Genomic DNA, 26,947 nt, shown 5'->3' with positions numbered 1-26,947 from the left:
GTCGGAGGCTTCTGCACAGAGATGGCAAGAGAGCCGTAGCAGACAGTGAGGCCTGTACGGTTGGGCATTTTACCGACAACCGTAACGATAAGAGAACCGCAGAGAGTGGGGAAGGAGTGGAACAACGGACACGGTAAAACACAGCTGCTTATGTAACTCAAACCCTTACGAACGACTTACCCCAAGGGTCAAAAATGCTTTCTTGACAAGCCTCACTCTACATCTAGCCGAACTGTTTGACTATGTTAGCTCTGTGATGGCGGACAACTAGCTAACCTGCTAAGTAAATTAGTTAGCCGGCTAGCTGTCAGCAATTGGATAATTGCTAACTTGGCTAAGTTTGTAACGTTAGCTTGCTGAACTAGCCGTGCCTGCTCTACTGCAAGTTGTACAGCTAAACATTAAACAAACACATTGAGTGTTTCCATTATGTGACGATGTTACCAACTGGCTAGCCAGTCAGATATCGTAACGGTAGTCAGAGGGATAACCAGTTGCCGACAAGCTAGCGACTCAAACAAATAACACTAAAATGGGGTTGTTGTTTTTTCACTGTGGCTAGCTGTCTAGCTAACTGATAGCTAGCCAGCTGACTAGCTTTCTTTGCAGACTAGTTCCAGTACATGGCTACATGTCGTTAGACAGCCTTATCTGACAAACACTGTACCTATGTTATATGTCTGTTGCAAATCTAACCAGAAAGCTCACCAGACATCTGGATCAGATTTGGGAAATTTCTATCCTAAGGCTAGTACTTGCATATTTAGTTACTCTTACTGTGTGAGCTAGCGTTAGCATGACAGTAGATTATCCAAAGTTAGCCAGTGCTTGTTAAGCATATCAGAGTTTGTGTATGATGATTAGCGTTTGCGTTGAAACAAACAACAAGTGTTAGTATCGTATGGCAGACGGATAGTCTGAAATGTAATCTGCTCCTTTATCACCCAATAAATCTTGGTCTTGTTTACTGAAGTTTGTAATCAGAAAAGGAGAAATTCTTTGTCACCTCTAACTCTAAGGTGTTGACATTTGTTGTCTGTAAAGTGTTTCCTTGGTCATGCACAATGCCTGACTTCAGACGCAGGAAAACATAGGCCTGCTATGATCCACACTGCTGGACATACTAGACATGAGCAATGTAACACTGGCACTGTTTCAGTCCCTGACAGGCAAAGATAGGGAATTATGAGCACAATCTGTCACAGTGCTAACATAGTGAACTTGGCCTTGGCTAATACCTGATGGGAAATCCCTATCACTTAAGGTTAGGCCCAGTTGCCTTCCATTCCCCTTGGCCTCAAAGAGAAATGCTCAAACGTGACTTTAATTGTTTCAGTGACTGATGAAGGTTTTCTTTACAATCAGCTATTGTATACCAGGGTCATGAGTGCATGTCCTGCTGTCTCTCAGCTGTGAACAGTGGTTTGGCAGATCAGCCTGTCACATATTGTATGTATTTGTGCCAAGCTTGTTGGGAATTACTTACAGGAAGCTGTCACTTGAGCAGCAACTTTTGGCTGGCTGGTTCTGAAATATACTTGTTTGCGTTCTCTTTCAGTCTTTCTCTCTCTCTCTCTCTCTCTCTCTCTCTCTCTCTCTCTCTCTCTCTCTCTCTCTCTCTCTCTCTCTCTCTCTCACACACACACACACACACACACACACACTCACTCACTCTCACAGACATTGACCTTTGAAAAGGAAAAGAGCAGCTGTGGAGAAAGTGGGAGTTGTGGCCTGCTGCCACTGTGTGAACCTAGTGTGTCATGCCAACCTAAAGAAAAGTTATGAGAATTTAGCTGCTCCCGATTGTCATTGAGATAAAGTAGAGCTAGGCTAAACATTGTCATTCATTTAACAGCCTTGACTGTGTGCAGGAAAATCGAAAGCTGTCTCATTACAAGGGTAATTTGTGCAGTTATGACAAATTTGGGTTACTTGATTGACAGTAGACTGCTGCAGTGAAATCCTGTGTTGTCTAAATGGAATGATCAAATCCTGACAGGTAAAACCTAAGCTTTTTCTGCCTCTTGGTGTTGTAACATTTCATTTTAAATGTTATTCATGTCTTGGGGTTGTGTTCATTTTGCTCAAAACAGAAGTCTAAGATAACAGAACAAGACTAATGTGTGTTATGTATTTGTTGTGGCTTAGTCTTGTTTTCTGTTACTTGGGTTATGACTTTTTCCTTTTGTTTTGCCCACTTTTGTGGAGCTGTGGGGTGTGTTAAAGGGGGACTTAAGTCCTGCTCCTGTAAGCAAATACCCCCCTGACATCATGGTCTGTCCAGATGTATTCCAGTGCAGACAGCTCTATTACTGTGTATGTGGGCCTGAGCGTCCATGTTGGTGTGTGAACTGTTATGTGTGTGAAATTAGAAAACATGAATAACCTTTGTATGAGCCCAGTTTTTAAGGTCTGTCAAAAACATTCCCTAAAGAAGCTTTGGCAGTTTTGCAGACACACAGACACACACGCACCACAAAATATAAAGTGCATTGTCTAGCAGTAAGCAGGTTGCTAGCTGTTTTGTAAGCAAATCCACCCCTACACCAACACTGCTGGCTTTTCTTTCTACAGTCTGACCAGCACATTAGACAGTGTAAGCAACCAGTCACAGACAATGAGACACGAAAAACCAAAGAAAACCTAAGATACAAGGTTAAATACTGTTGTGCAAATTGCACTTTAGTGTTGTGCTTTCCTTAATTGAGCATGTCCCTCATATTTAATGTTTATTATCTGTTGGGAAAATTGCTATTTCATGCCATATATTGTAATGCAGCCAAGAGCTGGTGAGAAATTGATTACATGAAGACAGAACTGTAGTAGAATTTCTGATGACTGGCAGTGCATTTTAAAGTATATTCTCTATATCACTTAATGGATACTATCTTTTGTAGGGAGTTGTTTTGTATGACTAATGTGCTGACTGTAGTTAAATGTCCATAAAGTCTTCCATACATCAGTTTGTCACATCCCATCTCTGTACACTGCTGGTTGTCTTCCCAAAGCATCTGAGAGTAGTAATTAGAGTTTATACTCACTTAGCCATCTGCCACGCATTATCAGACAAATGCGCAGAATATAGGAGTTAAAATGTCCGAGGGTCTGGTGGGGTGTTTGTAATTCAAATGTCATTAAGGTTGCATTTAATCGTGTAACTCGCTGATTAAATGTCCTTTTGACCCTGTTGAGTAAAAAAACATTTTGTTTTCTTGTTTCAGTATAGTTTCAAATTATGCCTCCGAGACTGCTAGTCTTTTGGAGTCCATCGTCATTCTTAAGTCAAATTTAATTCAGCACAGATGCCTCAAGCTGGTCTGCCAGATCGATATTTACAAAATTACCTTTATTCACGTATTACTGTAAGACACTTTTGGAAATCATTAATGGAGAGCTGTGATACAGTCCATTTTTCTTAAACAGAGCTGCACAGCTGTCAAGTATATTTGCCCTAGATTGTGGAGGTTTTAACTCTTGCAGTATGTAAGAAAATATGAATATTATAATGTCATAGATTAAGTAAAAACCAACTTGATTAGGACGTCTCAAATGTGTAGCGCTCTTGACCTGTGTGTTTATTGTCAGAATACACCGGAGCACCCAGAGGAAATCCAGACTGCCACAGGCAGAGCGTACAAACCTGATGTAGAAAGTGCTATGGCCAGGAGTAGATTGGGTCCTTCTTGTTAGAAGACACACTCACTGCTAATCGCTGATCCGCTGTGTATTCCAGTGCTGCTGCAATCTTCACAAGGCATCCCCTCCAAAAGTGAATCTTAAACCCAGAATTGTAGGCTTAATCAGAATAATATGATATTTGATAAGTACGGTAAGTGCTGATCAGGGTCGTTATTTTCAAACCAGGAAGAGACCCTGACATGCCAAAATTTGCAATTTTTTTTATTTTTATTTTTTTCCCATCCATTTAAGTTTTTGACTTTCTTTTACCTCATTAAAAGATGGCCATTACTGTAACAGAAAATATGATAACATGCAGTGGATATTCAAAATAAACTTAACATGTCAATACACTAAAGGTGTACCAACTTGCTTAGTAATATTTTTCTCTGATTCTGAACCTGATTCCTTTCAATTATGAACAAAATTGGCAAGTTTGTGCTCATAGAATTCAACTTCAGAGTGACCTTAGAATATCAATAGAAAAATGGGCCAGTGAATCTTAGTTAGATGTACATCTGCAATGTAAGAGTTACATATTCTGTGCTTTCAACGTGAATATAAATATAATCATATAGTGAAAAGTAAGGTACCCCGTGGTGGTCTTGACCCCTAGTGGCAGTATAGATGCATGATGCATTGTAGTTAATTGACAGATGGTGACACACCAAGAGGTGTAGCAGCGAACATGGATTAGCAACAAGGTACCTTTTTAAATTTATCAAGAGAGTCTGACTGCTGGTCATTGTCTGCCAGCTGTAAACCATTTCTGCACTCAACTATTTAGCAAAAAAATAGTCATAACTCATGTGGATTATCTTTTGACTGTAACAAAACATCAGCAATTTCTTCTTTTCGACTGATTTTAACAAAATAAACATGTAAAGATGTCTCACTTTTTACATCAACTTCTAAATACATGGAGTACTTTGACTGTCACACCTCCAATGAACAATTTTTGTGATTGCTCCACAAGGTTTGATGCATTTTTCATTGACATGCTACTGAATGGGTTTTGTTCATCTCCGATAAAGGATTAATGTCATCTATTTAAATTCTGTATTTTCAGCGGTTATACACAGACACAGAGATTAGAGCTGAAACAATAAGTCAATTAAATCCATTAGTTAATCAACAGAAAATTAATTGGCACTATTTTTGATAATGGATAAATCATATCATCTTCCTCAAAAAAAAAAAAGTCAAATATGCCTTATAGTGTAACATATTTCAAATAGCATAAGAAACCTGTTGACCATGTGTCAGTCACTCCATGTAAGCAGTTCTCAAGGGGATTCGGGGCCAGTCTATTGCCTGGCTAATAACTGTTTTCATTATTCATTATGTCAAGACCCTTGAGAGTGATGACAGATGACTGCTGGACCCTGTCCCATTTCCATCATTTATCCCCTAGTTTTTTTCTGTTATAGCTGTCATCTGCATCTTCCTGTTTGAAGTGCTGCTAAGCGCTGTCAATCAACTCCTCATTGTCAGGATCAGTTGTTCTGCTTAGTGATTAATGCCATTGCTGTGTGGGTCACTCGTTATGTTCCTCCATAGCTATATATTAAGATGAGAAATCCCACATCTTATGGAGACAAAGTTGGCATGTCATGTCCTCAAAGTTTCAGCATTTATTACTTGTTAAGCTTTGTATTTTTTTCCTCTGTATAGCCATTTTTCGAAAAGGACATTGAAAACATCTTCAATATTTTGTCTTCTTTTAACACCGTGAAAAGGCCTTTCAGGCCCTTAAAGAAATGAAAACAGAAGGGTTTTTTTGGCTTGAATATAAGCTTTGTTACAAGTTCACAAAATATTATGTTCTGACTGACATCAAACTAGATATGAACTGAAAATATTTTTTAAATAATACTAATATGGTAGAATGCAATACCGTAGATAAGCAAATATACATGGTAAATGTCAGTTTTCATACCATGGTGTACCCAACTCTTCAACCCTAGTAGCAAGATAGCCACTATAGCTTTGCCTGGCACTGTGCTGCTGACTGGGATAATATTTTGTCTCCATCTGCCCTGTAGCCTGCACACTGATCACGCTGACTTAATTCTGGCACGAAATATCCCTATCTTCTTAATTGTGTTCCTCCTAAGCTGCTTAAAAGCTGCCTGGTCCAACTTGAGGTCTGTGTTGGGTAATCAACCAGTCTATGTGTCAGTCCAGTGCTGTGACCATTTAATCATATCAAAAACGCTTGGCTCTAATTGGAACAGGAAACAGTCGGGGTGTAGTGACTTCTGGCGCTGAGATGGTTAATAGGCATGTTGTCCTCCTCTTTTTCTCTTGTTTTGTTCTTTAGGTTGCAGTGGAGTAGGCTGGCATCCCTTATATTCTTGAAATCAACTATAATTATGCCGACAGGTTAACATACTAACTACTAATTTGAGAAATCTTAAAAAGTTTTTTTTACAGCATGTGTCTTAATTTTGTTGTTAATGGGAATGTTCTAACATAGTTACATGCCATATGCAGTATGGTTTTGCTGTATATAATAATAGTGCAGTATACTAACAGTCTAGTACAGTATGATAATGTAGTATAATCATTATATTCATAGTGTATTCGGTTAGGTTAGTTTGGTTTTTCTTCCAAAAAGAAATCCAGACCCACTGTAACATTGAGAAACTGCATTGTAAACTCAGCTGTGCAGCCATACAACAGAACATGGCACATTGCAGTATGAGTGATCAGGCAGGTTTTAAACAAGTTCGGTTTGTTCCGGTTATCTTAATCAGTAGATGAAAAGTGATAACAAAGCTGGCCATCCTTGAACTGTTTCTTATACAGAGTTGTGCATCACACTGCAAAAACTGAAAATATAGTATGTGCATAGTAGGTCAAAGTTGAACCAGATAGTGGCAAACTACATGTGATAGTTTTATGAATACTGCAGGGACAAATCGGAGGAATGGGGATAGGTATTGGGAACCACTTCTAAATTGTAACCAAGAAGTAGGAATTTGTTATATCGAGTTTACAGTGTGGCAGACTGAAGCTACTGCGCACAAATGTAGCTGACTTTTTCAAACCACGGTAGGGACACAGTAAAATGTAATCACTGGACAGTAATAATTTCACTTAAAGGAAGAAGTCGGTGTCTTGCTGTGAGTGAGCAAGACAAATCTAAGAGTTTTGAAGTTAATTGGTTACTGGGATCCGTTTTAGTGGGGATCTAGCCAGTTTTTCAACTGTATCAATGAAATTGAAAAAATCAACAGGGGCTTTTCACAGACTGTCCTATTCATTCCTCCATGTTCAGTAATAAGTTGGTATCTTACTCAGAGGTCAGACTTTGACCTGCTAGAGTTTGCGTCAGCTGTTCTGGGGTTTATCCTAAAAATGAGATATTTTCTGTTTCAAAGGAATCATGGGACACGGAGTGGGCTGAACCACAGGGTCTAGCAGCACACACCAACTGTGAGTAAATATTGTGTTTTCAGCATTATGTCCATGTCAAATTATAATATGGTTAATAGAGCTTAGAGCTGGAAGGACCTTAACCACAAAACTCAACAAAATGTTCAGAATATTCTTCAGCATTTCCTACAGCCTCTCAGCTGTATTTTTTATTGGAACCCTGTTGAGTTCACCTGTTTATTATTTGTGTTTGTATTCACTGAGCATGTTTCGTGTGTGTTTGATGTTTGCTTTGTTTGTCCGTGTGTATGGTTTTAAAGGTTTCCCACTGTGGTGTATGACATGGCCACGGCCTCATCTAGAGCAGAGTCTAGCCATAACCACAGAGGAACATCACAGCTCCATGCCATTGGTGAGTCCACAAGGCTATAATGTTTGGGAGTGGCAGAGTGGCCTCAGGATCTAGACCAGGGGTCGGCAACCCGCGGCTCTTTCATCCCTCTGATGCGGCTCCTGGAAATAATTAATGAGCATTTATTTAAAATATATTTTATTTTAGTTTGTTCATTTTGAAACAGATCGCTCGCGCTCACAGATGACAGTTTACGATCCTGCGTAAAGATGCAGGTGACGACGCACAGCGCTGGTGTGCAGATGCTGTGTGCTGAGGTTCAGGAGCAGAAATCACATTAACCATGTTTGATTAATATTTTAATTGCCTATTATTTAGCATATATTCATATTTTTTCATTGTTCAGTGAAACAGTCCTTTTATTATTCAGGTTGACAGCTGACTGCACGCGCCAGTAAAAGGATAACGGCACGCAGAGAGTGGACGCATTTTTACCTTGCTGCCGGTGGAGAATTTAAGTTCAGTGTTTTTTTCATAAATGCAAGAAGCACTCCAATAGACATTGAGAATTTTTCTTGAAAGTACCTTCAACCCAACGTCTTTTTGTCGGACTTCAAAATGTTGTTGTTGCACGCAGAAATATAATTTCGTTTTCTCTGCAGTCGTTCACTGATTTCATAAATGCAGCACATTTTCGTTTGTTTGTACAGGCAAAAAAACCTTATATGCAGCGTTTTTTTATTTGACATGCCAAAAGGGTTTTGTGGCTCCCAGTGTTTTCTTTACTGTGGGAAACGGGTCCAAATGGCTCTTTGAGTAGTAAAGGTTGCCGACCCCTGATCTAGACCCTGTCGCTCCATCATAGGGTTCACATTGAAGCACTATCAGCAGGATTGCCTGTGGGATATAACGATTTTCCATAATCAGTAATATATTGATTCCAATAATATGTTAGTGTCAACTTTAAGATAAAAATGTAGCCTGTTAAAAGTAAAAATTTTCACTAGTCTCATCACTTCCTATATGTACCCACCACCAGTTTCCTGTGCCAAAATCAAGAGGAAGAAAAGCCTGTTTGGGACTGCCATTTATGTGGAGGTGACAGCGGAGGGAGAGTCACGCCGCACAGCGAAGTCTCATAGCTCCTCCAGTCCTAAATGGGATGAGAGGCTCACTCTGTAAGAAGAAACAATTTGCCTTTGTGTATCTGTCAGTCTGTGTCTATTTACCTTAATGCCATTTTCTCTGTCTTTTCTCTCCCTTTTTTCTTTATCATCTGTGTGCACAATACATAAGCATTAAGTGAAGTTCTATATGAGTTCCTGTTCACAGTGTGCTTCATAAGTGAGTGTAGGAGGACAGCTCATAAATCCCTGGACACTTTATTATTTGGAGAACATGAGAGACAGACTGTAATGAATTTTTAGTTGGGACCACAAACATCTGTCTTCTGATACTCCCCCTAAACAGAATGTTCCTCTAGAGAGCTGATGTAGATCTCCAAATGGCCCGAGCTTGTAAAAAAAAAGCAGTTGAGAGAGAAAGATGGAGCAACACTTCTGTCCTCTTAGTAGGAAGAGCTGTTCTAGTATGCAGGCTTTGGTGCAGGATTGTGCTTTGGTGTGTCTTACAATGTGTACCTCCTGTAACAAACAGTGATAAAACATGTTTTAAAAACATTATGAACAAGGGGAACTGCTGTAGAACAACACACAGAGTTCTTTGTATCATTTGAGACACTTGCGGGGCCTGAACATGGCAGTCTTACAGCTCTATGGTTTCGACCATACGCCAGAGACACGTCATTGCAAATGCTAATTGTCCTGATTGAGTAATTATTGCTGATAAGTGACAGTGGTGCTGTGTTCGTTACCCTGTGTTTGCACCGTGGATGCAAGCTGTTACAAGTCTTACACATAGCATTTATGCTATGATCCTAAATATTTTTCTCTAGGCTGATGTGTGCACGTGTGAATGCAATGACTGTGCTGTGTAGTGTTCATTTTGTATAAGGACAAAAACACAAGGAAAGCAGCATTATGTGAACTGTGCACATCAGCAAGGACAAGGTACTCTTGCAAGATTTTTTTGCGGGGGAGTAGATGTTGAAAAATAGAGAAACTGGGGGAATGAGAAGCATCTAAGTTAGAGTCGTTTTCTTTATTGCTTTTTTCTTTTCTAAGGGGAAGCAGGAGTACATATGTCACCTCGGGTCTCTTTCTCTTTGCCCTCCACATTCACATATATTCCTCCCCCCACATTTTGGGGAGGACTAGTGATCAAGTCTTGCATGGCTTCAAAATTTAGGGTGGTGTGAGGCAGAGTGTTGTTAAAACAAAAAGGTTTTTGTAAGTTTATTGAATTCACCCTGGATTCAAGGTCAAAACCCAGTATAGAGCTGGACAATGTCTGTTCAGTGTGCAGTAACAGTAATGATAACTACATATTACGAAGACAAATAAGTATGCAGTAAACAATGATGAGTCAGTGTATTAAAACAGTTCTGACTTTTATTAAGACTGTTCCACAAAATGCTGTCTGATTTTTTTTTTAAATATGAATGGCTCATTAATTGTTATTGTTATATTTTAATGATAAAGCAAGTCTATAAAGGGGCTAAGGGTGACCAACATCAATCTGAGCTAGCTTCAACACCCATGCAGCTATTAGTATCGACATCTACATAATCCATAAACTGTATTTCAATGCAAACTTTATAGATTTGCTGGATGGTGTATCACACACACAGCAAATTAAACACAGATTCATAACACTGTTAGACCTGTGGAGCATCAGGGAACTTTAATCCTAGTTAGGTACCACTATGCAGTGATATGCTTCTTAATTTTGAACTCACATACACTAATACTTACAAAGTACAATGTTTAGCTGCTTGTACTTAGCACATTATGTTTATTGGTAACTGGCTGATAATGTGTATGAAGTGGGAGAAATGCTGTTGTCCAGCGTGACGGACACACTGGGAAACAAGGTTTGTTTATTTGCTGCTTCACATGTAGTTTCGGATAAGGAAATCTGCAACTTTATTCTGCCAGTTCAAGACAGAGTATGCGTGGTAGAAGGGGCATTACAGCCACACCCCGGGGCATCCACCACACTGACTGTTTGGCCATGGTATAGTTCCTGCCCTGTGCTAGACCAGTCTATGCTTCATGCCTGTCCTTGTTCTGATGATGTCGTAAATTAGTATGATTTATGTTAAAAGTTGTTTTTAGAACTCCCTGTATTTGTTTGTTTGTGTCTTTCCTGACCTTATAGGAATGTAACACCGCACACACAGGTGGATTTCAAAGTATGGAGTCACCACACCCTGAAGGCAGACGCTCTGCTGGGCAAAGCCACGCTAGACCTACTTCAAGCCTTGGAGCAGCATGACAGAAAATGTATGGTTAAGCTTCATCAAACATGCCTGATCATCTCTTGATTTATAATAGGGATCATTAAAGTTTTTGTTAATCAGATTTGCCATGACACTGAGTTTGTTGCACAGGACAGATCAGTGTCTCTTTTTCTCTAATTTGAATGTTGTAAATGAAGCATTTCTGTGGAAGTGGTTAGTTTTATGTTTTTCCTGATGTCACTCTATTGTAATGCCTTCTCCCACCCCATTTCTGCTTTGGCTCTACAGTAGAGAATGTGAAGGAGGTGCTGAAACTGAGCGTGGAGCAGAAGGGCGCTCCGGTTCCAATAGGGGAGTTAACTGTCTACCTTGATGGCCTGACTGTCACTGACCAAGAGGAGCTGGCACCGCTTACCAACGGCAATGCAGCAAATAGCATAAGTGAGCTGAGTATTTATATGTTAGGGGTGGGTGATGGTGGAGGAGCTGTTTTTAATTACCATGTGCACTGGTGAGTGACAATCAATGAGGAAGCACAGGGAGAGAACAGTGACACCAAAATATGCATACAGATACATGTACTGAGGAAAATACCGGTGCATTATCTCGTAATGCAATGCTAGTTGTACACTTACCAATTCTTCTTGTTTGAATTAATTTACTAAATGTTAATTACTTGTTCACAATATCTGTAGGCTAACTTGTCTTCTTCAATTCTCTGCAGAAGTCCAACAAAATGGCAATGCCATTCATGAAAATGGAGACTCATCTTCCTCCTCCTCAAGGGCTGCCAACAGGTAAATTAAACAAACCAGCTATTTGGGGGCATTTTATGTTTTATGTTTCAGGTAGAAGAAAATTGACAACTTCACATTTCCTAAAATGGTCGGCCTGTAATGTCCTGGTGAGAATAAGTCCTTCAAACTATGGAGCATGCTTATCCTCAAGTTAAGGAATGCTAGCAGTTGTGTCTTAGCACAGTTTCCCCACAGTGTGCCCTGTAGGAATCATGAAAGCATATTTCACTTTAGTATTTGTTCCCATATTCTATTGTCATCCACTAGCTCAAGGCCTTTTATATGTATGTATGTATGTAAGTATGTATGTAGAGGTCTGGGTCTTGACTGTATCTTGCTTTTTCTCAATTCTGGATATCCCATACTCCTGCTTTAAGCTGTAGTGTTGCCCAACTGGTACCAATCTTTACTATATGTCACACTGTAAATGTGCCCTTCAGTGAGGCTAACAGGGTTTTTATGAGAAAGCCACAAAGGAAGCACGTTTTTTCAGTGCAACAGACAGGAGGTTGGTGGGAGGGTTGTGGCTGCTTGTCTCCTCTCTGCATTGCAGTTGCTGAGAGGACTGCAAGACACAAACACGGGTATATTTAAAACTAAGTGGTGTTCCCCCTCTCTGGGAGTTCCAGAAATGTGTGAGTACTCAGCCAGAGAGGAAGGAGAAGCAGCTAGGGGAATATTTGTGGTGGCGAGACAAAATTTTCCCATGTAATTCTTGTCTAAATAATGAATCCTTAAAGTGGCAATCTTGAAGACTTTCAGTCCTGGTTGTTTTGGCGACACCTGTAGTTACTTGGGATAATGGCAAATGCGCTTTAACAGTACAGGCCATATAATTCTTGGGGCAGCAATATTGTTGTGTAACAAAGTCAGGCAATAATTGTCCTTTTTCCATCATTTTGTGAGCAACCATGATCTGATTTTATGCTGCACACAACATGAGTCTGCAGACAGCAGGGTACAGTGAAACTGAAAGGAGATTGTTACCTTGCTGAGAAGTGCCTGCAGCTCGTCATCTAACAGCTCATGATGGCTGCTCCTTCTTGTGCCATTACTCCCTGCAATGTTTCAAACTGATCCACTGTCAAAAATGCTACAAATTGTCTTGTTCTGTAGACACACTGCATTTCCTGTGACATCATAAAAGTCAACTCGTGTTTCACCATTCATTTGTAAATAGTGACTGAACAGATGTCTATTTTGATAAAAAATCTCCAGGACTTTTAACTTTAAACATGTGTTTATGAAAGCAAGACAGTAAAAATTTCATATATATAAGCATTTTTGTTTCAGTGAATTCAAACATAAATGATCTAGAAAGATCTAAAAGAAGTCAATAAAATGTGAATTAGAAGAAATGAATCAGAATAAAGATTTAGGATAATATTAAAAAATTAATTATATAAGATAATTATGTTAAAATGCCATTGTAGTTATTGACAATTAAAACATCAACTACATCCAAGTTTATAGTTGGTATAACTAAGTGAGCTAAAACAAAATTATTACAACAAGTAAGCTCCTTCATGTTCTCTCTGCTCTCTTTTTATTCCCCCTCAATCAATGATCTTTTGATTCAGATAATTATTGTACAAATTTCAGAATTAAAGCATGTTTTATATGAAGCACTAATAGTTTAACACTGAGAAACTCAGCTGATCTGTTCGACCGGGACTTTGCTGTTTTGTCAGGTTTGACACAGTGCTTGCAGCACAAGCAAACAACTCCACAACTGAATTGTTTGCTTGTTTTTAGTCAAATGTTGCTAAGCTGTGATTGGTGCACAGAAGTATGTGACATCACCTTGTTTCAGTTGAGTACTGTCCACCATAAACAAGTGAAAAGAGCAAAACCAATAATTGAACTTGCCTCACATTGTGTTGCAGAACTGTCCAACATCATCCAGCAACCTACTGAGCTGGTCAGTGAAATAGAATGACTTGGAGTATGTTCTGCACTAGTTCTGCTGGTTATGTTGCAGTTCTGGAGGCAGGGGAGAAAAGGATTAATGATGTGATAACTTTCCAGAGTTGTTAAGAAGGTACAAGGTTATAAACTGTTGTACAGGATGCTGACCTTTGATTAGCCTTAAAATGTCTGAATGTGTTTTGCAGCTCACCCTCAGCATTTTTTTAAACTCAGGCTTAGCATCCCCACTCCTTGCCCAAAATGTGACTTCACTTAGCATCATAGCATATAACACTCAGTCAAACAGAGGTGAACCTGATGCTTGTGGAACCCTCTGCCCTACTTCTTTCCATTTGTATTTCTCTTTGTCTCTGAACTCGTTGTCCTTGGTCCTTGGTCTTGTCTTGGTCGCTGTTATTCTTGGATTTCTGACAGTCTTCACTCCATTGCCTCTCTTCTCTTTACTATTTACCTGTTTCAATCTACCTTCTTTCATTTTTCCTGCTGAAATCATATTTCCTGAGCCTTACTCGCCTTGCCTATGCCTTCATTTCTCTTATTATTTTTTAATTCTGCTTTGCTTTGTTGTGTTTCCTTCCTTCTTTCCTTCCATTTCAGTTATCTTGTGTTTCCACTTTTCTTCAGAGAGTCAGTTAGGTAGAACCACACTGTGTCTCACAGCCTGTAAAAACACTTGCTACTGGCCTCCATGCTGGCTACAAGAGTTTTTGCATTTTGCTCAATCTGCATCTTCCTACTTACGTAATGTCTGAAATTGCTTTTCAGTTTTGTATTTGTACCTAAATTTTCTCTCTGCATCAGTTTTCAGTACTAAAACAGCAACTCCAGTTACTTTTGATTTAGTGTTTGTAGTTAATCTATAAATATTAAAACATAGTTTTAATTATAAAAAATAAAGTATTACAATAGATACAAATGAGCATAAGCAACAAGGGAGAGAGTAGCAGCTTCTGCTGGGCTCCACACTGAAATTTTGACAGGGGCAAATATGGTGGGAAATTTGCTGGAATCACTTCCTGTGCATGCGTCTTATTTCATTGTGTATTAAGCATAGTTAGAGCTTTTATCATTACAGATATACTGAGTCATAAAATCAACATTCATTGAAGTTGTTCACACTTGTGACCCTTTCTGACGTTTGACTTATTGCTGGCTGGCAACCCACCTCTTGCCTAGACAAAGCCTGGAGTTGGGTCATGGCAGACTTCGTACTGGTCTTAGTGTGGGCACGTCTGTGGCACCAACTGAGCTCTGCTGGCTCACAAAAGGGCCTCTTCAGCTGTGTCTATTACGTCACCACGCCATCCTATTATGTCCTGTCCTTACCCCTACGAGACAATAGTCTCAATGTCACAAGTGTTTTATCCGACACCAGCACACAGAGTGGAAGTAGCACACATTTAGCTCGCCCTCATTAAGTCCTGTAAATTAAATTTTTTATCAGCCTGTTTGAGCCAGTAGGAGAAAAAAGTTACATGTTTTAGTTGGAGTACATACATATGAAGTATATCTTATGTTTATGCAGGTATAGAATTTGTCAGGATTCAGTTTGATAAATGCTTTGAACTTGTGTGTTTTCTCCTAAAGCTCAGTGAATGGTACCGACTTGGCTCCGAGGTCAAGTTCCTGTTCGGCCTCCAATGGTCTAGATGGTCAGGTGCCCTCCAGTTCCTGCAGCCCCGCCCTTAGTCATGTCGTCAATGGAGACGCCACACCTAACTCCACCCCAGTCCACCAACCCTCAGACAGTGACACAGAGAGTAGGACAGGTGAGTTTTAATCCTTCGTTGCATTTCATAATGTGTTGATTAGGGTACCATTGAAGGTTTGACATGGAATCCCTGGGTTCTCAGGTTTGTATTGTGTGTTCAGCCGTGTCAGCGCTACAAAGCCCTGCCTTCCCAAGATATGTATTATTTGGTTATGTTTTTCTCATTTATGGCCATAATTCCCTATGAGTGTAATTCACTTGAGAATTGGACAACATATTTACTGAATATATGTCAAAGATAGAATTAAAATTATTATGCAACCACCTAATTATACATGTGCATCTTTCCAGCAAATATTCATTGTGTTACCTGGGCTGGGCTGAGGCCACTTTAAGTTGAAGTTCTTCACGGTTCACTTGCTGATAGTGAACAGTAGAGAAGATCAGTAGATTCATTTTCATTAAGCGAGGCCTGTAATCTCTGCTGCTGTCAGCACCTCTGTCAAAAACTCTCTGGAGAGATAAACAGAAAGAAGAGGAAAGCAGACTGCAGTATACTGTGGAGGGCAGGCAGGGCACCAATAGCACACTGACGCCACTGAGCTGAGGTTGATGAGAGAATATTAATTCTTTGCTAGTATGCCGAAGTTAGGTCTTAAAAAAAATCTAGTTCAAACGAATTAGAGCTATTGCTACTTCTTTGAATTCATTAAAATGCTACCCATGTCCCCTAATCACAATTGGCATGGTTTCCCTCATTCCCCTGCCTCACTCGAGTTACAAACTAACAGGTGACTTCAGAATTGTTGTGCATATGTCACTGTTATGTTTTTAAAAGGCAGCAAACAGCTTAATCTTTACCCATCAATGATGCCAGTTCCAAAATACCTCCATACATTTTTCCCATGTTTGAATGTGTTGTTTAAATTTCAAATAAAAAGCAAGAGCACCCAGACATGGGGGAGTTTGTTGATGCATATATATGTAGAATACTAAACTACTAGAATAATGGACACATGTTGTACAGTCAGCCATTTAAAAGACAGTTCTTTTCCTGAGGCATCACTGATGTTAAGTCATGGATGGAGGAAGTGTTCAGTCCATGGATATAAACAGCACCATTGTCTTTCTCTGCTTTGCCTGCAGTGAATGGGGAGTCCTGTGATGCTGCTCTGGGGCCATCCTCTGCTGCAGCTGGTGATGTGCAGCCCCCTGCAGATGACCAGGAGGACTCCAGTCAAGATGCCACCGTGCCAGACTCTGACACAGCACCAAATAACACATGTCAAGCCCTGTCCACCTCCACACAGGCTCCAGCCTCCTCTTCTGCTGCTAAGCCTACTGATGGCACCACCACTGCTGCTGCTGCTGCTGCTGCTTCTGCTTCTGCTTCCTCCACATTGACCTCCACAGCACAAGGGGCCACCACCATCACAACCTCCTCATCATCATCCTCTTCCTCCCCAGCAATAGGAGAAGCGAATGCTTCAGGAGGTGGTGGTGGTGGTGGTAGCAGTAGTAGTAGTAGTGCAACTACAACTACAGATGGGGCCAAGCCCAGACAGCAGGTCCCCAGTGCTGGAGCATCAGATCCTCTACCACCAGGGTAAAAACCACCAGCAACTACTCATTTTCTGCACTCCCTGGCATTATTACTTTATGAGGCTATTGACTGTATTTTGAAAAAGAATATTATCATTAGATAAAAGTATATAAATATTATCAATAAGAGGGTTCCACCTTGAAGTGATACTCAAGCCAAAATCTATCGTTTGAGTATCAAACACTTAAAAAACACTTCTCACATCCTCATAGTTCACAAAACTGTAGAAGAGAAAGCTGTTGTGCGTTTTCTGTCACTTTATTTCCATCCTTCTCTGTCCTCTTGCACAACAACTTTATAAAGTGTTAGCAGCCTGCTTTTTTTTTTTCTTTCTTTTTTTCTTTTTTTACACATAGTTGTAAACTCTTGTCTGTTGTCTTTTAGGTGGGAGCAGAGAAAAGACCCACATGGGAGAACATACTATGTAGACCACAACACCAGGACTACTACCTGGGAAAGACCACAGCCACTACCACCAGGGTGAGCCTCTTTCTTTTGCTTTCTTTCTTTCTTCCACCCTTTTTAGACATGGAATTTCTAACTTTACCAGGTTCATTTGTCCATTTTAACAGGGGCTTTTTGGCTTCATATACGAGTCTACAGAACAACTCGTTTACATTTCTCTCAACCGTGTCTGCAACTAAACAAAAATTGTGTAGATGCAGACCAATGGTAACTACTGCTACTGCTACTGTAACTAATACTAGTACTACTACATAATGAACGGTGTAGTTCATGAGCGCTAATGTCTGGTAACACATCATCAAATGGGTTTTGATCATTAACAGTGATAGAACTTTAGTTAATTGTGTTCAATTGGAAGTTGTTTCTTTATGCTCCTTTTTTCATTTTAATTTAATTGCCTGTAAGTCACTTTCAAAAGAAACTTGTATTTAAATCTCATCTTGATAACCTGTGAAGTGTGCCAGCTGGCTTATTAATTTGCTTATCAACTGACTTGTTGTGTATGTGCTTGCTTATTGTCCTGTCCGTTTCCTCGACTCTGCCAGATGGGAGCGCCGAGTGGATGACAGGGGCAGGATCTACTATGTGGACCACAACACCCGCACCACCACGTGGCAGCGTCCCACTATGGAATCAGTCCGCAATTTTGAGCAGTGGCAGAGCCAACGCAGCCAGCTGCAGGGAGCTATGCACCAGTTTAACCAGAGATACCTCTACTCTGTAAGACAATTCCCACCCACACCCTACTTCTATCCACGTCTCCCCTCAACCACTTTCAAAGCCCTAGCAGATTAAGTTTTTGTGCCTAATAAAATAGTTTGTCAACATTTTTACTTTTTAGTTTTACTGTGGAATACCACGCACATGATACTGTACATACAAACATTCCACATACTAATATTCAAGTAATGTAAACATCCCCTACTCAAAAGAGAGGTCACGCTGGTGCATGCAGAATCAAAATGGCCTGCGTGTCCTCCATTTGTGACATGTAGATTACTTGAAAATTAATATGTCATCTTTTATCCTCTTCATTTTCCTGTACCAATAACATGCCGAGTTCCCTGCAGTGATCAAAGTCCAAATGAGCTTAAACATTTGCAGTCTTTTCCTTTTACAGTCTTTGCAGTTTCCCTCAAACACCCTGTGAATTTGTACCTTAAAATAGTATTGTAAATGCAGTGCCTTCGTTTAACTCCCAGCGTACATGTCCAATTTTGGTGACCAAGATAAATGCTGCCACTATGCAAAGCAGCAATCTTTTTGTCTTTTGTTTGGTGACCACCATGCATTATTGAATCACTTGACCACACAGGATCTATCCAGCTTTTAGCTTTTATGAGCTCGTCACCTTTTAAAGAGTGCATTTAGTGCAAGCTGTTCCCCAGTACTCAACCAGTACTACAGAAAATAGAGAAAACATCTGGGGCTCAGACCAAAACCCCTTTAAAACTCCTTTTGAAGATAATTTACTTGCATGACTACTCTCTGGTAATTTGTGATGCTTGTGATCACTTTGCCTTTTCTTTGTAGTCTGTAATGGCTCAGATATTGGTTGTATTGTCTTGGTCCTGTTGACCATTATTTAGTGCTGTGAAAGGCTCCATTGTCTTCTTACAGACTTTCAAAGGACCAGATTTTTACATATCTGGCCTTTTAATGACAAATCACACATACTTGATATAAGCACTGACTATGTTAGTAAACATATCTGGGAGTTTTCAACTTTTCAGTGTGATTTTTATTTGAACATCAGTAATTGGTTTTTAGTTTATTTCTGTACAGAATGCAGTATAGACTTTTCCTATTTATCTGTGCTAATGTATTACCACTCTGCACTAGAGGTGGTAAAAATACATAGAAATGTTACTATTTTCTCTCCCCATGATATGTTTTTTTCTGTTCTCATTGGCAAAGGTAAACAAGTCATTATCAAACGTGCCATCATGATGATCTTAGAAATCATAGCCTATAGTAACTACAAATTATGAAACCCCAAACTCGTGTCAGCTCCACCTTTTGCTTCATCTCTGTCTGTGGGTGCATTTGTTTTACAACCCAGCTCACTCAATACTCCGCTCACCGCACTTAACCTAAAGGTGGGAACTTTACCTTGTCAGAATTTAAAAAATACCCGCCCCAGCCTCCACCCTAATCTGGTTATCTTTGTGAGGGTCCCTTTCCTGAGTCTTTGACCTCAGCAGTGATGTCATCTTCACTGATGATGATTACCTTACAACACAAATCAAAAGACAGACAGCTGGGAAGTATTGAGCAGTAACCAGCCACAGAGGCCCTCCTGCCAGGAATATAGAAAAACTCAGTGTTTTCATTATTTCTCATTTTGTTTTCATTTGGAATACTTCTACTTTCCTCCTCCTTTTTGTGGAATATATTTTTTTTACTATTTATTTTTTTATGTTTTTTTAATATCCTGTATATTTGGAATATTTTTGACCAGACTGGTGTCGTGCCTGTGTTTTCTAAATGGATGTCTATGTGTGCATCCCTCGTTTTCAGGCATCCATGATGTCTGCTGAGAATGATCCTCTTGGCCCGCTACCTCCTGGTTGGGGTGAGTTCACATTCTTTCTTTTAAATACTGTACATGCTTTCACTTGGTGTCAGTCTGTACCATATTTTTAATGAAAAATAGATTAACATCAGCAGGTCTTAGAAGAAGAAGAAGTTTCTAAGAAAACACAGAAATGTTGAATATCTGTTGTAGCTATTTTCATGTGAAAATGTGTTTAATACAAAAATACAAGGATTTTATAATGCGTATTAAGTTGTATCAATATTATTCTGAATGTATCCAAATTGTTTTGTTGCCTCCGCCATCTTGACTCTCCTCTTAACCTCCTTCCCTGGAAACCCTTTCCTCTGCCGTCACGACTCGCTTTTCACGAAGATCACAGTTGACATCCAGTCAACTAAGTCTGTGTTTATAGCACGAGTCAGCGCTCGTGATAACCCTGACATGTGTAGCCACACTGTGGTGCCGACTGCCTATTCTGTCTCTTAAGCTTCAGATTTCTGTCTGTGTTTTTATCAACTTTAGAGAGGCGTGTGGACTCCAATGACCGAGTGTACTTTGTCAACCATAACACCAAGACAACGCAGTGGGAAGATCCTCGAACCCAAGGGTGAGCTCAGTGCCAGAAAAAACACAAATTTTCCAGGCATTTGAAACGAATATAAAAATCAAAAGATATACTGTAAGTAATAACTCACAGAAGCCTTTATGAGTGTTGTAAACTGGCCAATTTATGGAATTAAGCAGGAAGATAGAGTATGTAAGTCACGATCTTCAAAGATCTAACACAGCTGTGTCAGAATAGAAGATTTGCCCTGTTTTCATCAGTGTTAGCCAATTTTAGGAAGCTCTCACTATTACCATAATAGTTTGAGCTTCCTCTGAAGGTGCACAAATTCAGTTATGTGATATACTGTCTATTGGCAGAAATCCCTGTCTACTTTCTGTAAAAGTCACTTGGGGACACATAAGCTTAGACACCGACCAAAAAATCCTGAAGGGAACTTTTGCATAACTCCAAGATCCTATTTTCCTTTTGCTGAGAATGAACTAGTTGGCTATTGATCAGAGCTCCCCAAAACAGATAACACATGCATCTGAAAGGATCAGCCATGTTCAGGATCAATATAATGTGTTTTAAATGCCTATATTTTAAATGCCTGCTCTTGATTATGTTGTGGAAACTTTATGAACACTCCTCTAAGTCACATCACACATTAGCACATGCAGGTTGAAAGATGATACAACTAAAGTGGCCAAAGCTCGGGATAAGTTGCATTATCCTTCAAGTGTAAATATTAGTCACTGCTGGTGGCTACTGGTTTTATAGATTAAAGCTGCTTCCTTCTTAACTTGTTTTAAATAGTTGAATAATGTTAAATGGATAGTTTGCTTGAGTTGCTAAAGTTGACGTTCTTGCTAGCTTGTTTCGGTGGGCTAAATACTGGCGAACAGTACTTTTTTACTTTGCTAGCATTTTCTCTGCAACTGCAATGCTGCAGTGATGTTATTTAAGTATAATAGGCTTTAACATGAAATGTTAAGTATGGTGTGATATACTGATAAGAGTCAGTGGCATTAATAATCCAGGCAAACTGCACTCTTGACATTGAATTGTACATTTAGGTACGCAAAGCTCAGTCTAGATTTGTCAGTAGGTTTAAATTGTAGGCTATTGTTAGTGTTATTGTTGTTCAGGCAGCAGTGGTTAATGTAATTTACAAGAAAAAAGATTTCAGGTTATGAATTGATAACTAATAGTGCTAATGATGAATTTTATTTACACAGCACACCAAGCATAGAGCACAAAGGGCTGACGATATTACAACAAGGCAGAGGAGATTAGTGTATACTCTTTTAAACCAGACTTCGACAGAGAGGAATGTATTAGTGTATGGCATGATACCTGTCTGTCATACCAGCTAGGTCATCCTTAAAATGTCCTGGAAAATGAGTGGGAACCATTTCCGTACAAGCAGAACTCTCTGCAAAAATATCACGCAATGTTTAAAGCAGTAACTCATACTGTGAAATACCATTAGAAGATCAAAGTTGTTCAGCAATCCACTGAATTGTTTCAGGTTCGCCCACATTGACTTTTACAGAAATATGGTTGTGTTGCAATCAAATGTTGTGTCAGTGTTTTGCATTCGGGTCTTATCCTTCAACATAGCTTCCATTCCCCACTTTTATTACTCCATGTATGTAACTGGTCTGTGTGTTCAGGCTACAGAATGAGGATCCTCTGCCTGAAGGTTGGGAGATCCGGTACACAAGGGAAGGAGTTCGCTACTTTGTGGATCACAACACCCGAACCACCACTTTCAGCGACCCTCGCACTGGAAAGTCCTCTGTGTAAGAACCCATTTGAAATAAATGCAATGCTTTATTACATAACATGTTACCGGAAGCCATGCCAGAGGCTTCAGCTTTGTCAGCAGCCTGATGAGCTGCAGCCGTGGGAGCTTATGCATTTAGGGGAACGTTTACAAGAACCAGATGTGAACTCATTTGTTGCTTGAATGTGCATGTAGCTCATGTTAGATAAAGAAAATATATAGCATGTCTTGATTTTGAAAATAATGTCTACCACTGGTGTTTAATTTAAGGGCTTGTACTGTATTTCACCCAGAAATGTGGGGAATTTGCTAAATGTTCCCAGAGAGCCAGGAACTCTCTCCAGATATTAATTTCATGGGACACCAGAGTATATCTTACATGTGGAAAAAAAATTTTCAGGACATGATGAAGATGAAATAAATCACCCCCATAGAATTTTTTTTCTCATGTTTTCTCAATATTTATGATGGTTTTACTTTTTGTTCTTCTCAGCACCAAAGGCCCTCAGATTGCTTATGAGCGCAGCTTCCGATGGAAGCTTGCCCATTTTCGCTACTTGTGCCAGGTAGGTTGGTCTCTTTTTCTTAATCTACCACTCCGTTTCTTGCTCTAAGTCACACATCCGGATCTTATTTTTCCCTTGAATTGCATTAATGGTTTTCCCTGTGTTTCCTCAGTCCAATGCTCTCCCAAGCCATGTGAAGATCACAGTCTCCAGACAGACGTTGTTTGAAGACTCTTTCCAGCAAGTAAGAGTCTTTGTACCACTGTCCAGTTTCAGCTTTAACGGATGTCATACAGGACACACAGAAACGACTTTCAAGTGCAGTGATGCATCACAGCCTACGTGCATGGTTCTGTTCAGAGTTTTCTTGTGCCGTACATACAAAAACATTTATGTGCCTATGTCACTTGCTGTGTTTTAGCTGATCTTCTGCATGTTTTCTCTGTTTGTTAGATTATGGCCCTGAAGCCTTACGACTTGAGGAGGAGACTCTATGTCATCTTCAGAGGCGAGGAGGGTCTAGACTATGGTGGTTTAGCTCGGTAATACAGTCTCTCTCTCTCTCTCTCTCTCTCTCTCTGTCTCTTTATCTCTCTGTCTCTCTCTCTATGCAAATGTAAGCAGTAATTGATCATATGCAACTCTTGTCTCCCCCTCTCTCTCTTCTCTCATCTTTTCCTCCTTTCATTTCCTTCCTAATTTCTATTCTTATTTGTCCCCCTCACATTCTCTCTGTCTTCCTTCATCCAATTTGCAGAGAGTGGTTCTTCTTGTTGTCCCATGAAGTGCTGAACCCCATGTACTGTCTGTTTGAGTATGCCGGCAAGAGCAACTACTGCCTGCAGATCAACCCAGCCTCGGCCATCAACCCAGACCACCTCTCCTACTTCTGCTTCATAGGCCGCTTCATTGCAATGGCAAGTTCAATTGCTGCCCACAAACATGCAAACGGTCCTGGTAACATTAACACCTTCACAACCACTGGAAGTGAAACAGGCTTAAAGTTTTTGCATCAAATAAAGGACCAAACCAGACTGCGCACAATCTGTATGTGGTCAGATTTTCAGATGTTTCCAGTGCTGTGTTTTCAGATTGACCAACACTGGGGAAAAACAAGTAATAATAATAATAAAAAAATAATAATAATTTCTCTTTTTATTTGTCTCTTGCTGCAGGCACTTTTCCACGGCAAGTTCATCGACACAGGCTTCTCTCTGCCTTTCTATAAACGCATGCTGAACAAGAAGCTAATACTCAAAGACCTGGAGTCCATCGACCCAGAGTTCTACAACTCCCTTATATGGATCAGGTAATTTGTGTCTTTACTCTACTTGAGCTGGGGTGTTGGGTCCTATTTGGCACAAATGTTCACTTGGACTCAGGTATGACCTGATTAGAATTTGGTGGTCAAAGTCACTGTGATCTCATGTGCAACCCATGCTCGTGAATGTGACATCTCAGGAACGCCTGGAGGGAATTTCATTACACCTGGTGCAAGCGCATACTCTTGAAATTAACTGTCACCAGATTGCTGACTAATGTGGTTTTTTGTTAAGGGCTTGGAATGAGTGATTTTAGTGCTTTTTATGCTGGATGGTTTTTTTAAGTTGCACTTCCAAAACTGATCTCCCATTTGGACGTTTGTCCGTAGAATGAGCAGGTTCAGAGATGTTGGTAGCTGCTATCCGGAGACACTCGCAAGCCTCAGTGAATATTATATTTATTCAGGTTTAATCTGTCCTTCAGCAAAACAACCCTGGCACCATCCATCTGCGCCCATATTTCTCACAACACTATTTACACATTTAGCAGGGAAAAAAGCCTAGACCAGGCTGGAGAGGCTGCACAGAAAGCTGCTCGGGCCGGGAGAAAACAGAGCTTCTGCCCGCTGCAGGGACAGCTGGCAGCAGCTTGGTAAAATCATTCGGTTACCAACACTGTGTCCTCTTGCAGCTCCTGGTACCACATTGTGGCAAGGCTGTTTGTTTGTTTCTCCTTCTCATGTTTACAACTTCCTGGAGTCTATGGGGAGCATCATCTGTTGCTGCATTCACTTGCACTTGGATATCTGAGTTTTGGCCTTTTGATTTTATGTTAAGGGTTGGAAATAAGAATATCTTAGAATTATTAGTTTCCATTTGCAACAATGAGCTGTCCACCCTCGATTATGCTGTGTCAGCAACACAATCTAATCTCTCCTCAGGGACAACAACATTGAAGAGTGCGGTCTGGAGATGTACTTCTCAGTAGACATGGAGATCCTTGGGAAGATCACCTCTCATGACCTCAAACCTGATGGCGCCAATGTTCTAGTCACTGAGGAGAACAAGGAGGAGTATATCAGGTTCAGTATAACAGTTTGACCAAGACAGCGACAATACATGACCTCTCATTATCATTTTGAGTAGATGCGTAATTACTCATGAAACTTATGAAGTGTATTTTTACTGTCTGCCTCTCAGTCTAATGGCAGAGTGGAGGTTTTCACGTGGGGTGGAAGGCCAGACCAAAGCTTTCCTGGACGGCTTTAACGAGGTGGTTCCACTTCAGTGGCTCCAGTACTTTGATGAAAAGGAGCTTGAGGTGAGCAGCATGCCTGATGCTGGCAGTGCAGTAACATGCTCTGGTCTGTTTGGTGCTGTTGAGGACCTGTGTTTTCATCTGTCTAATTGTGGGTTTTTTAATCCCAATAACCTACCCTGCTCCACAGAGCTTTTAACCCAATCTGGGTAATTAATCATTACTTGATTAAGATCAATAGGGTTGCAAAATGCCAGGAATATTCAACATGGAAACTTTCCATGGGACTTAACAGGAATTTACAGGACATAATAGGAAAGTATAAATAAAATGAATATATGGGTGTTATTTGCTCTGGCTGTATTTACCATGTCTTATGCAGGATAGTTTAACTATATATATAAATGACTTGTTGATTAGAATATGGATTAGGTGTGTGCGGCTTTACAGCAACTTGTGTGTGGCTTTTACAGCAACTTCCTTTAAACCACTATTTAAACCATATATATATATATATATATATATATATGGTTTAAATCATAGCATATATATATATCATATATATATATATATATATGTGTGTGTGTGTGTGTGTGTATATATATATATGTCTGGTTGTTTCAGTTAAGCAGCAGATAATAGCTTAAAGCAGAGTGCATACTTTAGAACTGCACTGTGCATGCAGAGGGTTGTAATTTCACCAAATTCCTAGTTAATGGGACACTGAAAAATGATCTGCGCCAAACATGCCAGAAGAACTAGTATTACTTTTTTATGTGTATTTTCCTCCCAAAACGTTCACTATGGAGAACAATATTTTGTAACCCTAAAGATGATTATTTTTACTTTGCACTGTTCTTGTGCGAGAATTCCCTGATGGCTCCATCCCTCTGCTTCTGTTCATTTGCTCTGTGTCATTTATGTGTGTGTGTGTGTGCGCGTGTGTGTGTGCGTGTGTTCCAGGTGATGCTGTGTGGCATGCAGGAAGTGGACCTGCAGGACTGGCAGAGGAACACAGTGTATCGTCACTACACAAGGAACAGCAAACAGATCATTTGGTTCTGGCAGGTACAGACAGACACACACACACACACACACACACACACACACACAGTGTTTCTGTATTACTCTCTACAGTCTTATTACCCTCTACTGTTTGTAATGGAAAAGAGACGAATATTCCATGCATTACACAAGGTGCTGCACATTACAGACACAGTGTTCCTTACACAGAAAGGCAAAGTTTTCATTGATGTTGATAGGATGTGTCATATCATCTGGTCTGTCTAGTCAGTAATGTGTGGTCACTGATGTGTGTGTGTGTGTGTGTGTGTGTGTGTGTGTGTGTGTGTGTGTGTGTGTGTGTGTGTGTGTGTGTGTGTGTGTGTGTGTGTGTGTGTGTGTGTGTGTGTGTGTGTGTGTGTGTGTGTGTGTGTGTGTGTGTGTGTGTTGTCATTTTCTCCTTGCAGCTGGTGAAGGAGGTGGACAACGAAGTGCGACTGCGGCTCATGCAGTTTGTCACTGGAACCTGCAGGCTTCCTCTGGGCGGCTTCGCTGAACTTATGGGTGAACACATTTACCACCTGATCATTCAGACACCTAGAGCTACGGATACATACTGTACACATGCATTATTCTTTTTTGACAATCTTCTCACCTCTCATCTTTTGCTGTACAGGAAGCAATGGGCCCCAGAAGTTCTGCATTGAGAAGGTGGGGAAGGACACATGGCTTCCTCGAAGCCACACATGGTGAGTCGAGGGCTG

General features: G+C 40.2%; 1 protein-coding gene across 1 annotated transcript in view; it reads left to right on the top strand.

Annotated features, from left to right (window-relative positions):
• LOC121623693 (NEDD4-like E3 ubiquitin-protein ligase WWP1) overlaps positions 1 to 26,947 on the top strand; it is a 30,491-nt gene continuing 3,544 nt past the window's right edge. The window contains exons 1-24 of the mRNA XM_041961073.1: positions 1 to 133; positions 7,068 to 7,122; positions 7,383 to 7,474; positions 8,454 to 8,592; positions 10,694 to 10,818; positions 11,064 to 11,216; positions 11,500 to 11,572; positions 15,089 to 15,270; positions 16,359 to 16,818; positions 17,200 to 17,295; positions 17,826 to 18,000; positions 19,801 to 19,855; positions 20,342 to 20,426; positions 22,043 to 22,171; positions 22,649 to 22,721; positions 22,834 to 22,905; positions 23,115 to 23,203; positions 23,419 to 23,578; positions 23,837 to 23,970; positions 24,865 to 25,005; positions 25,124 to 25,244; positions 26,145 to 26,249; positions 26,651 to 26,747; positions 26,860 to 26,932. Coding sequence (XP_041817007.1) covers positions 7,405 to 7,474; positions 8,454 to 8,592; positions 10,694 to 10,818; positions 11,064 to 11,216; positions 11,500 to 11,572; positions 15,089 to 15,270; positions 16,359 to 16,818; positions 17,200 to 17,295; positions 17,826 to 18,000; positions 19,801 to 19,855; positions 20,342 to 20,426; positions 22,043 to 22,171; positions 22,649 to 22,721; positions 22,834 to 22,905; positions 23,115 to 23,203; positions 23,419 to 23,578; positions 23,837 to 23,970; positions 24,865 to 25,005; positions 25,124 to 25,244; positions 26,145 to 26,249; positions 26,651 to 26,747; positions 26,860 to 26,932 — 2,807 coding nt within the window. The 5' untranslated portion in view covers positions 1 to 133; positions 7,068 to 7,122; positions 7,383 to 7,404. The remainder of the gene's footprint in view (positions 134 to 7,067; positions 7,123 to 7,382; positions 7,475 to 8,453; positions 8,593 to 10,693; positions 10,819 to 11,063; positions 11,217 to 11,499; positions 11,573 to 15,088; positions 15,271 to 16,358; positions 16,819 to 17,199; positions 17,296 to 17,825; positions 18,001 to 19,800; positions 19,856 to 20,341; positions 20,427 to 22,042; positions 22,172 to 22,648; positions 22,722 to 22,833; positions 22,906 to 23,114; positions 23,204 to 23,418; positions 23,579 to 23,836; positions 23,971 to 24,864; positions 25,006 to 25,123; positions 25,245 to 26,144; positions 26,250 to 26,650; positions 26,748 to 26,859; positions 26,933 to 26,947) is intronic.

The sequence above is a fragment of the Chelmon rostratus genome, chromosome 20 (genome assembly GCF_017976325.1).
Source record: "Chelmon rostratus isolate fCheRos1 chromosome 20, fCheRos1.pri, whole genome shotgun sequence".
In the NCBI taxonomy this organism is placed as follows: domain Eukaryota; kingdom Metazoa; phylum Chordata; class Actinopteri; order Chaetodontiformes; family Chaetodontidae; genus Chelmon; species Chelmon rostratus.
This window is presented reverse-complemented; position numbering and strand designations above follow the sequence as displayed.